At 38.4% G+C, this 12,726-nt stretch overlaps 1 protein-coding gene across 7 annotated transcripts in view; it reads right to left on the reverse strand.

Moving 5' to 3' along the window:
* Positions 1-12,726, reverse strand: part of ATF7IP (activating transcription factor 7 interacting protein) — a 114,711-nt gene that overhangs the window by 61,779 nt on the left and 40,206 nt on the right. For 4 of the 7 annotated variants that reach the window (XR_007768209.1, XR_007768210.1, XM_050915235.1 and 1 more), the window contains exon 1: positions 2,416-2,519. The exons of the other annotated variants lie outside the window; for them this stretch is intronic. Coding sequence is in view for 2 of the 4 variants with exons in the window: in XM_050915235.1 (XP_050771192.1) it covers positions 2,416-2,492 (77 nt within the window). In the remaining 2 variants the exon portion in view is untranslated. Of the gene's footprint in view, positions 1-2,415; positions 2,520-12,726 lie in introns of those variants that run through there. 7 annotated transcript variants of the gene reach the window in all.

Consider the following 12,726-nt stretch of genomic DNA (forward strand, 5'->3'; position numbering starts at 1 on the left):
CGCATGCAGTTTTTGAAAGCACATCCCTTCCTTCTTCCCAAGAACTTAGAATGTAAAGCATGTTTTTTCACATCACTATAAAAGCATATATCAGACGGTCACGTAATAGAATACTGATCATCATACTCACGTTGCATGCGTATAATCCCCTACAACCAACATGCATGCTGTTACAGATGTATATCTTGTAGAGCCAATTTGGAAAAAAACAGAAAATTCCAGCTTGGCTAACCTTGAACAATTCCAAGAGCTCCTAATAGGTGACCAGCTAGTGAGATTCTTCTGTTAATGCAGTACAATCACACAGGGCCTTTGTATCAAAATTAAGACAGACAAGTAGTTGGATCTCCAGGACTACAATGCTTTCGAGTATTACCCAGAATTTAAAAGTTCTTATATTACAAAATTACAATCCTACTTTTCGTATGACCAAAAGATATACTAACAGATTAATAAATGTTCACAGACAACTTAAAATCAAATTCATACGTGCATCACTTGAGTAATCATAAAATATAACTTAAAACAATATTTTCTGCTCTAGTTTCCTTAATCATCTAAACACTCTTTCATTCATATTTTTAACATGAAATAAAATACAGTAAATACAGAGAAAAATGAAGGGCACTTCCTTTTTAAATTTGCCAAGAATAGAAGTCTTAAAAAATCAAACATCAGAATACCTTTATATTGATGCATCCTTACTTTTTTCTTAAAAAAATACTGAATGAATAAACTTGAGTTTACTTGGTATCTTAGGATATTATCCAAAATCTAGTTGAAAAACAAAGCTCTAATACAGTTCTACAGTGAACCTGTACGAAAAAAAGGCTTCTCATAAAATTCCATTGTTAGATGGTTAACTCATGCATATTTTCAGCTCAATCCCACAATCTTTTGCAACCAAAGAATATCCAATAAAAGCTATCGTGACAAAATTATAAGCATAGATGAAATTAGAAGATGAACACTAAACGCTGGTTAACAGCTAAATATCATGTATCACTGCAGACCAGCCTTAAAGCGTTTCCAGCCATACCCACAAGGGAGCACACTGCAGCTAAATAACAGATCTCATGTGAGAGCCGACTAAAAGAAGAAACAAATAAATCGGTAACCAGTCCAGACAGGTTTGGTCATACCGCTGCAAGCCAATCAGCAGCCATCTGATAAATACTGCCTTCCAGTCTTTAAAAGGGGTAAGGAGGTTGCCCTTCAGAGAGCAACTCCAGAGTAGGTTACGTGAATTCAGTCTTCCACAAATAAAACATTTAACACTAGTAGTGTTCTAAATGAGTGTATGCTAGTAGTCTCCCTTTATACTTAACACAAAGTTTAGCTACGTTTGCTACGCACTTCCCTCATCTGATGCCTGGGTATTTTCAGTTTTTACTTATCATGTGACCAAGTCACAAGAAGGAAAGGTGTGGCCCAGGCACCAAGCCAACAGAGGGGCATCTTTTATTTCAAAGAAAGGCATTTGTACAAAACAGCACAAAATTACTCCTGCATGTAGAGCTAAGTGTGTAAGGGTTAAATGCTGTAAATAAGGTGGTAGATTTTGTGTTGCCTTTTTTGGTTAGATTTTTTTAAACACAACAATCAATTTTTAAACACCAACACACACAAACATTGTGTATATTTGTTTAGATATCTTTTATGAAAATTTCCTTTTTCATTTTAGGCTTGAAAGTCATATATACTTCAGCGTGACACACACAAACACACCATTAGGCACCTCCCTCCAATAATATTTGGAGATTTCTTTCTCATAACCAAATGTGTGCTACATGGCAAAACCAAAATGTGCCAGTGCAGCTAGGAATACATGAAGGACTCCTCTCTCAGCCAATTAAAAAGTTTTCCCTCTATTTCCTTATTTTTTTTTTTTTTTTTTTATTATTATTAGTGTGTAGAGAGATCGCAGCTCTAAAGCAACAAAGGAAGGTATTAGTTTGGCTGCTATGGATTAGCCTGTAATCGTGTGTTCATATGAGCAGCCCAAGAGCTGCTTGAAACATTAGCCAATCAGCAAGCAGTTGCCTGAATCCTGCCTGGTAACAGGCAGCAGACAAAGAGAAGGTCATGGAAACATGGAGGGGGGGGGAAGCTGGAATCTAGACAATAGTGCACAGTGGGGTTTGCATAATATCACCGGCCTAGAACAGCACTGGCATAGGGTTCCTGGAGTGCACACTGTGCTAGCCAAAAGCACCACAACCATAAAACATTTGCCAAAGCAGAAGAACTACATGGAGGAAGTAAAGCCTTTCATAATGAAAATTAGTGCTCAAATATGCAAGTCTACTTAAAATGCAGCATAGCCAAATCAAGAAAAGCGAGGCAGCAAATGGTTACGAGTATTTTGTTCTAGATGGAGAGTCCCAGAGAATGAAAGTGGTGAAGAGAACCTACCTTTTAAGTAGTGGTTCATAAAAAGCAGTTTTCAGTTGAAATCCTCTATAGCAATGTTGATATAAATTGTCAGACATTTAAAAACTATTTTCAAAGAAGAAAAAAATAACCATTTATGATCTATTCTTACAGAACACACGCTGAAATAATGTGCCAATAATTTGTTTTTCTACCACTAATACAAGTCTACTTATCTGACTGCATGCAAGATACACACCACCAGCCTACTGAGATCCACATACAACTATACCTTTATTTTAAAATGTAATAAGCAAAACAGAGGACATATGATAAGTGCAAATAATATTTCTTCTAGCACACCACAGATGATTTGTGTTTTCCTCCCCTTTAGGCTAAAATTATGTTTGTGTTGGCTGAACAAAGTGAAAGAAGAATGCCATTTTCTAAGAAAGAATTACGTCACCATCCTGTCCTATTTCACCCAGTGCACATGCAGCAAAACAAGGTCCACTGTAATTAAAAAAAATCTTTAGCTTATTTTCCCCCCCCGTGTTTAATATCCAGCGTTGAGGTTCGCGGTTTAAGAAACAAGCGGCATTTTCCCTTGCAGCAGCGCCCTGTAATTTCTCAAGCGCACCCGAGGGGGAGCCCGCCGCGGCCCCGCGCCCCCCCTGCACCCTCTCCCCGCGGGACGCGCCAGCCCGCAGCCCTCGCCTCGGCGCGGAACGGACTCGACTCCCGTATCCGATTGGCTGGAAGGAGCAGCTGCAGAGCAGCCAATCAGACAGCGGCTCCTTAAATTCCACCCAGCAACAAACACCCCACGAGGCCGTCGGCAAGAAGTCGGCCAGGGCATGAACACGAACGCGGGTGCGCCGCGGGGTTTGCGTTAAACTAACAAGATTTTCTTATGTCATTTATCAGATCTTTGGAAAAAGTTAAGGGTTTTCAGTTTGAGACCTGGAGGTGCACAAAAGCGCTAACCCACAAATGCAGTGCAGTGCACGGGGGGTGCACAGCCGCAATAAAGATTTGGTGTTTAACGTGCAGGAGTATTTTTAGGCTATTTTAAGACCGCTGAATTCCTGTGATGTTAAATGTTGAATCAAAACAAACTGCTAAGATCCAACCCAGGTTCAAGTATGGCAGCTGGTAACCTTTCCTTTCTTCAAATATTGTGCAGTGCCTGTGCTCTTCTGGTGTCCCAAGAGAAGCATCAAAATCCATGTTTTTTCATGAGTGAGATACAACTTCTGCCTTGAACATAGAGGCCATTCTCCCCCACCCTTGCAAACTGCCTTCTGAAGTTCCACGCATGTATCTATGCCTAAGAAAAACACCCAAATATATGGTTACAGGCTTGGTAAACCAAAGTAAATTCACAGTACAGTTTCAAACAGGTTGTATGGTCTTGTGTACTGTACTGGATCAACAACTTCATGTACCAACTTGAACCATGCTCTCGTCACTTTGGCATCACAGTGAATTAAGCAGTTGTCCTGTGTCTTCTCTACCTCCAGAGAATACCACTGCCTTTGACTTTGGCTTGTGAACCTGTTTCTCATACTAAATTAGTAATTTTAGAGTTCTTTTCCCATAAGGCTGCCATGCCTTGTGGGAAAAATAGATTCCTCATGGGAAAAAAGGACTGTCGGGTCCATTTACACAACTAAGATCTTTGATCTGCTGGTGGTTTTGCAGAGTTTTCCTTACATGGTTCATCAGTTTATGCCTTGATAACTACTACACATGAAATGCATACTTTTGAAGATGGAAGAACGGAAAACAAGCGAGAATCTTTCCTACACAACTTTTAATTAAAATACATGCTCCAGTTAGCTTTATACAAGCAACTCAAGTGCCTTAGAAACACCCGCTCTTTAGCACATGAAAATTAAGCTCATTCTCCAAGAAGAGTTTTGTCTTTTTCTGTAAACTAAATTTTAACAGCTGTCTAGGTCATTAAACCAGTAAAACTGCCTGAGTGGAACTCAGCCAGAGCAACAGTGGTAGATACTGTGTTTTCTTACTTCCCACAAGTGTTAGAAATTCCAACTTTCATCAACAACTCAAAACATAAGCTTTCAATTCAGCTGTGAGATCTCCAAACACTAAACAAGTACTGCTGTTTGAAATATCTGTAACAGCAGAATTCAGCTTTCTTACAGATTGATTTTTTACCACAGGCTAAAGCACTAAGTATGTTTCTTTCTGTAAAAAATGGATTTACTAAAGTTTTATATAAAGTTGAATTTGTGCATTTTAAGATACATTTGTGGAATATTTTTATTATACACAGTTTAAATGTTATACTGCAGTTCCATCTTTGGCACAGGATTAACAGTTACCGTTATCCTTAAATATGAGGAGCTAATAATTCCATAGAAGTGGACACTAACTGCCAGAACACATCTACAATTAAAAACTTATCCAACTTCTGATATTGCAAACTTAAAACCTGAACAATCTAAATTAATTGTTCATGTACATGCAGACCAAAAAATGAGGAACTCTGAAAAAAATCCTTAAAAACAAAGGCAAGATGTTCTGTTCATGTTTAGGCTTTTCTGTGCATTATAAAATACAGTATTTTTTCCTTTCATAGGTGAAACTTCATGTGAAAATTCAACAGGCTACAGCTGTAAGAAGGTATCACTAATGTATACAGAACTGCATCCTTTTAAGGCAGATCTCCTTACAAGTCTGCTGTTAAAATGCAGAATAACACTAATGAAAAAATTGATACATTTACCCTTAACATTCTGTAAAATATTTTCTAAGCTAGTTCACATATTACATATACAACTAACTATAGTGATGTAACCTCAGCTTTCAAACACTCGCAACTTGGTGACATCAGACTTCAGAGGTGAGCTGTCTGATGCTAACAGTGCTCCCCCTAAGGTTGCTTCTCAAATGCCAGAAGAAACAGAAGTGAAAACTTGCAACAAAAAATGTGATGCTGCATTAAAATGTTATCATTTGTCATGCACACAAGCACCTTTTAGAAGTTTTTTTGCAAAACTACATTTTCTCAGTAACAAAAAAAGCAAATATTTAAAATGGAACTAAAATAGCAGTTGATTAGTTGGCTGTAGAAACCTGCTGTAAATTATTATCAGTATTTCCTCTAGGGAAGATATCCTTTCTCAGGAGGGGCAGTGCACCTGCTGCCTTGCTTGCTTGTTCCTCGCTCAGACCAGTCCTTGCACACACACACCACATTGCTGAACTCCCACCAAGCGCATCACCTCGGATTGGAGGAGGCAGGTCTTCAGTATGTGAAGGAACCATCTGTTTCATAATTTCATCTAATTGAAGCCTGGTAGGGACTTTCCATAATCTTTAGATTTTGGGGGCAGGAAGGCTATTCGCCTACTTTCCACATGACATGATGAATTTTCTTTCTGTGAGTGTCAGAGGGAAGCAGGGAGGAAGCCCCCGCAGCCATCTTGTCCCCTCACCAGTTCGCGGGCCGGCAGAGCCAAACTTCCCCTGCCTGATGGCCGGGGACTGCGGAAAATTTGCATACCCGCTCGGGATTGGCTGCGGGAGAGCTGCTTTGCATAAACCAATCCGCAACCGCGAGGCGGAGCCACCCCAGGAGGCCTGTGCAAATCTGCCCGGCAACTGGCTAAAAATAGATCGGGCGCCCTGGCGCGTCACCAAAATGAGGCGCGACAGAGCGCCTCCCCGATGGTGACGTGATGCACGTATGAGAACATGCTGTGCAGATCATCTTCCTCCCGAAACGTGCACCCGCGACGCTGCCACTATTGAGAAGGTGCAGAGGAATAGCCGCTCTGCAAACACGAGGAACGAAGAGACACCCGATCTTCAAGTTTTGTGCCAAAAGCAGAGGCGTTACGTGGGGGTATGACACACTTAACTCTCTCAGGTTTTTGTGTGTTTTGGTGGTTTTTTTTTTTTACTAGAAAAAAATACTTTCTGAAGTCATTATGTTTTGATTTGAAAAGAAAAACTATTCTAATCTGCACATCATCTTCTTTCTTGCCTTCACTTCTTAAGCAGGAACAGAAACCATTTTTCTTACTCTGTTTAATATCCCATGTCAGTTTGGTGACATGAAAGTTGAGTCACCCACAACATCCGCAACAGATGTCATCGAATCCTCATTAAATGTGGACTCTCATACCTAAAGTTACAGACTTCTTTTTGGCTCCTGAGTTATCACTTGGTAAGTCACACCTCACCAGAGAGACACCCGTACAATTCGTGCACTCAAACTAAAGACAACTGTGGGATTTGGCAAGGTGAGCAGGCTGAACCAAGGAAAGGAACACCATAAATAGATAAGGCATCTTGAGAATAAAAATTAAATACAAAAAAGGGTAAGTAAAACACACAATTTTAAAATCATTATGTAAATACGTGTTCTGTTATGAATAACTTCAGCAATGATCTACATGTACAGCATTTTACCATTTTCAGCCTACAAAACAGGTACCATCTACACAAGTTTCATTTTCAGTACTACTGAACTGACAGCATAAACTCTTCTGACTGCAGCAGAAGCAAGTAAAGAGGTTTCCGCACTTTTCTATCCACATCTGCCCCAGGTTTCTGTTTCATGGAACTGGTTAAAGGCAGGTGAAAGCCAACATAGTGAGATGGATGAGGACAGCACCCAATGCACATGGGACATGTATGGCTGCCTAATCCAGGTCTTTGGCAGCCTGAAAAGCACCACCTGATACGTAAACTATACATAAGCATCTCTGGTATGTAAAGATGTATTTTCTACAAGACTGTCGCAATTAAATGAGGAGAGAAGGAAGAAAAGCGGCCAACGCAGATGGTCACAGTGACAGAATCACAAAAATTAACCAGAAATCCCAATAGGAAAGTTAAAGTGAAGGAAGACAAGAATTTGAATGTAAGAAATGTTCAAAATAACATTAGGGGGAAAAAACCCCCAAAACCACAAACAGAGGTTCTTGTAAAAGCTACAGTTTACTGAAACTTTATTACCCATACCTACTGTTAGAACTATTTGTCACAAGCATCCTTCTTTAAGGAAAGGTAGCTTACTCCGTAGATGTTAGTTAGCTACTGCTAATAAATTTTACTAGCAACTGTGCCCCCGTGCCCACAAGACGGTTACTCATTAATCAGAGGCTAAATGTTTTCCAAAAGAAACTAATGTTGGGCAGGATGGGAACTGAAAAACAAACTTACCAACCTAATATTCCATTCATTACTAGATACAAGAGAAAAATCAAAAAGCGTGTTTTCAGTGCTGGTAACCCACTGTATTAATATGCTAAGAACCTTAGATAATGCAGGTAATTCAAGTTTTTACAATGATAAGCAGTCACTCTCTAATAAATTTCTATGGCAGTCCATTTCTTATTATACCAAGCATACAACAGAGTAAGATTTATTTACCCTAGTAAAAGTGTACAGCAAGAGATTAAACTCTCTTGGGTCAATGGGCAGACAATTATTTTTCTGTATTTGCTGCTAGGCAAAGGTCTGCCATGTCTCAAACTAGTAAAGACTTGTAAGAAAAATTAGCCAAGGTATTACCCAAACTGCACTTAAATGTTTCATAATCAAACACGTAAGCAACCATAGCATAGATGATTCTTCAATTTATGCATGCTTAGAACAAGCTCTGCAGACACAGATTGCCAGACTTAAATTAATTCTTTGCTAAACTGACCAAGGAACAGGAAGCAGAAACTGGACAAACACAAGATGGTTTCTTTATGTAGTTCAAATCACGGAAATAAACATTAAGAGCAATAGAACTAGTTTTGAAAAGGGTTTTGATGACAAAAAGTAACCTGAAATGGTATTGATTCTTGCTGTATTCTTCCTTTCTAGAACCTTCAACATAACCCCCTTTTCGCACTGTACTTGCTGCATAGTCAGATGACTTAAGATCGCGCTATACTCTATTTGCCCGAGTTGTTTTGAGACAAAATGCAACATTTTAAATTTGTTACCATATAAGAAACTCTCTTTTCTCATTAGTACCTTCTTGCCTCACTTTTAAAATCCAATGCACGTAGGTATAAATTCTGAAATAATGTCACAATAGTTTTAAGTGGCAGTTGTATTTATCTGCATCAGCAGCACCTTAAACAAGCAGCAAAGCATGATATGCCCTATTGATTTCTGAGGTGCTGACTTACACCTAATGCTAATACACTCATGTCAACTCAGTTATATACTCTGAGAAACAAAGATATTTGAACAAAAGCAGAGGAGGACCAGAGGAATGTCCTGAAAGTAATCACTCAGTTGATGGGAAAGTCCTTTTGTACTTGGTTCTTTAAAAAAATTTAAAAATTATTCTTCCTAGCAATGTTTTTGAGTGAACATTAATAACAAAATTGCATCCACTCCACATAAAGTGTGTTGATATTACATTACACAGTATGCAGTCATGTTTGCATATGAATGATGAAATAAAGCGAGAATATGATGCAAGCACTGGTGAGGTTGCATGTGAATTCAGATCAGGGACCTCAGCCACGTTAAAGCTAACCTTTTAGTTTAATCCAGCAAGTACAAAACAACCCAGCAAGTAAAAAAAGCCTCAGCCCAGATCAGTTGCCTGATGCTATTAACCATGCAGCTGCTTTTAACACTTAAGCCAGCACAAGACAGGGCAGAAGGGGGAAACAGAGAACAGCTTCAGGACTATGTGTTGCATACCAGCCTTTCAAAACCAACTTACATTACCTGTAGAACTACAGCACTGAGATATATCAGAGAGCTTAACCTCCAGATACATATTTAGTAGGATCAGTGCTTTGTTAAACTCAGCTCCTTGAACTGGCTGACAATACAATCACAGGACCACCAGGGCTGCTGCAGCAGAACATGCAACAGAACAGCCTTGGGTTTTCTGGGTGTGAATGTATGAGTCAAGGACTTGCTGTACTGGACAGGCAGACCTTCCAAAGGTTGACAAAGCACTACAGGTCTCCCATAAAGTCAGCTTCATCTGCTTATTCAGGCTTTTTAGGGACAGGGCAAGGAGGCTGTTCCCACAATGAAATATATTTGATATCTTCAAGTGTGTGTCGTATTAATTATTTTTAAATGCTCATAACTACTCCTCTGACATAAAAGCAATAGGTGCAATAATATTAATTACATATATCATATGTAGTTATTTCTTGAAAGCTTCAAAAATAAAGTACTGTAAAGCAGCAGATTAAAGATCTAATTTAACTCCTGGTTTTGGACTGTACTAGATTATACAGTGGTAGAAGGACCCTGAAACACATACCGCTTTTGGACAGAGTATTAAGAAGAAAGGGAGACAAAATTTGCCTCTGCTCTATGGACAATATCAAGCTCCTAATGTGAAATTTTATTTAAATATTTCCAGGACTTATGTACTCAATTACAGATAACAATGTTGATTATACTTGCTATTATGAATTCAATACCATGAGTACTAGCACAGAAAATATGGAATTCCATACTATCCCATCCCTTTCAAAACATTCCAGTGAACATCCTGCAGTATGTGCAAACATTTTATTCTCTATTTAAAAAAAGAAAAAAATTATTTGTGGTGGCTCATATAAATATATACACACTAAGCTTTTTACCAACTGATCAGGTCAGTTATTACTAATGTTACAATGTTATTACTAAACATTACTTTGGTGCTTTAAATTGGGTGACAAACTTTATTCCCTAACATTCTCAAGTTTTCCTGGTCACATGAAGCCAGAGTTACATGCATTTGAGCTGTAGAAGTCTTCTGTGGAAATTCACTACTCACTCATCTATTTGGATTATCCATTAATTTAGTGACTTGTTATCTATTTTAAACATACCAGGAAAATGAATTAAAGAAGAGTATATTTATAACCCACAGCTGGTTTGGACGGCTCTACTTAATATTCAGTTATCCCAAACAAACACAAAGTGTCATCATCACAAAGTTGAGCATTGCATCAACTAAAAAGGTCAGACTGCTGAGAAAAAAAATCCACGTCCAGTGTGCCAGAGTATCCTTAAGGGAATATAACTATTGAAGCTTGAAATGGCTTAGCCTAAAACTAATTACATCTTACATAAACATGATTTGCAAAATTCATGTGTCTGCATTTGATCATCAAAGAAAATAGTCATTTGTGACAAGGACCAACAGGGAAAAGTAACCCCTTAAGGGGTCACAGATTATCCCAAAACTCAAAAGATAGTTTCTAATCTTTAGCAGAGGTTGACAGTATTAAAGCATTTTCCCCCTCCCCCCCAATCATTTTTGCTACAAAGACAGAAAATTGATTTCCCTGGCCTGTTCTTTCCTGAAAATAAAAAAAACAAAAACAAAACAAAAAACCCACCAACTTGAGAAACCATATTAGGAAAAAAATAAACAGAATAAAAAACCCCAAACCCTAGTTCTGCTTGGCATAAACCAAACCATTGGAGTTTTTGCTCATCTAAACCTCTTCACTAAGTATTAAAGATGGCTTACAACTAATCATTTGTGGTTTTAATTACACTAAGTACAGTATGACTTCACAGTAAATACAAATAATAAACGTACCTTGCTGTGTAGCTTATCAGCATTTAGTATCTAGGGATTAAAATCACTTCTAGAGTTTGTAACTTCCAAGATAATTTGAAAATACACAGAACAAAGAAGCTAACCTAAGCAAACTATAATGTAGATGTACTACATTACTACATGTACAAGTCACCTATACAGTAATTCAGATTTGATGCAGCTTTCCCGTCTCAGGAGAACTAGTATTGTTGGAGATATGCGAGAAACAAAAACAAAGGATGCTATTTAGTTAACAAGGCATGACCTTGAGAAGAGAAACAAGATGACACCATAAGTCAGTGGGTAAAGACATACCAAGATAAGCACAGGGGCAATCAAAGAGCTACTTGAACTGTGAGTGAACTATCCTAATTAACATACTAGAAAACCCACCCTTGAGTAGGGAGAGCCCCCTACCAACAGAAGCCCCTTCCTCACAGAATATGCGCAGTAAAAAAGGAGGACGCTGCGACTTTAAGTGGAGATGAGACTTGCGAGAACCAATAGGAACGAGAGTAACTAAGCAAAACTGTAAAAATACTGATAACTGTTGCTTGAAAGGTATAAAATGCTTTACCGTGTGTTAACCAGCTGTGCTAGCTTTGTGGAGTTACCACCTAGCACCCATCTCTGCGCAGACATGAAATAAACAAATATCTCGGCTCTGTGTGTTAATCGGCTTTTTTGCACACCGGGTGAAAGAATCCTGATTTTTTGGGACAACAGTATCTGATGACCGATCTGACCGTTTGGGGACACATGCTTCAAACAATAACACACAGGAGTAGAGAAGTTTGGAGCACAGCATTCCAAATACACCTACTGGCGAACTAGTTTGGATTAGATGACTCTCTCCTTTTGCCAGTTACCTGCAGTCACACCTGTCTTCAACCCAGATATCAAATATTGATCTTGAACAAGGCATGCAGAAATTCTGTCACATTTATAATACTGAAATAATTTTCAATAAATATTCTAGGTATGATCTTTCTGATCTCAACTGATTGCATTCACTCCTTGAATCCCTAAGGAAGAATTTCAAACACGAAGTACCAAATCTGAAGCCAGGTACAGACAATGAATTATGCATGAATTCAACAGCAATTAAAAAGTGCTGTTAAACAGATGAAAATAAATTCTAATGTATATAAAAAGCCAATAAAATTTCCCTCCAACAACAATTTTAGACAAAGCTGTTTTACCCCGTTTATCTTTTCTGTCCTTACTGAGAACATAAAATGTTTCCCAGACTTAAGACTACTGGAGAAAGAAAAACGCATAGTTTATGCAGGGGAAGTGGAAACATGGCAGGGGGGAGGGAGGAACAGAGAAAGAGAGTGAGAGGAGATAGGAATCTTAATTCTAACTGCATTATGAAAAAATTTAATTATGACCAGAGTGAGCAAGCAGTCAAATTTACTTTTATTATGCTTGGTAGTTTATGACTCCTTTGCTAACAAAGACCCGGCTTATCCATCTACTGAATGCATATATCTTGCACTTACTTCACTGATGGAGAACTGAGCCATAGAGAAAGAATGCTAACTGGCTTACTCAAGATCAGACAAAAAGCCTAGAAATAAAACCAACCAACCACAACAAGAAGAAAAAAACCCACAATTTGCGACTCCCAAGTCTCCTACCTTGATTTCATTTATGCCTTGTCTTGATTAAAAATAACAGTAAAACACAAGTAAACTAGTTATTTTCCAAACTCAGTTAGCAAGATCAGGTCTTGCATTAGATTAGATTCTTCTACAGAAAACTGATGTTATCTGAAGAAATAAGTGACATCTACTCTTTTT

The sequence above is a fragment of the Gymnogyps californianus genome, chromosome 1, assembly GCF_018139145.2.
Source record: "Gymnogyps californianus isolate 813 chromosome 1, ASM1813914v2, whole genome shotgun sequence".
In the NCBI taxonomy this organism is placed as follows: domain Eukaryota; kingdom Metazoa; phylum Chordata; class Aves; order Accipitriformes; family Cathartidae; genus Gymnogyps; species Gymnogyps californianus.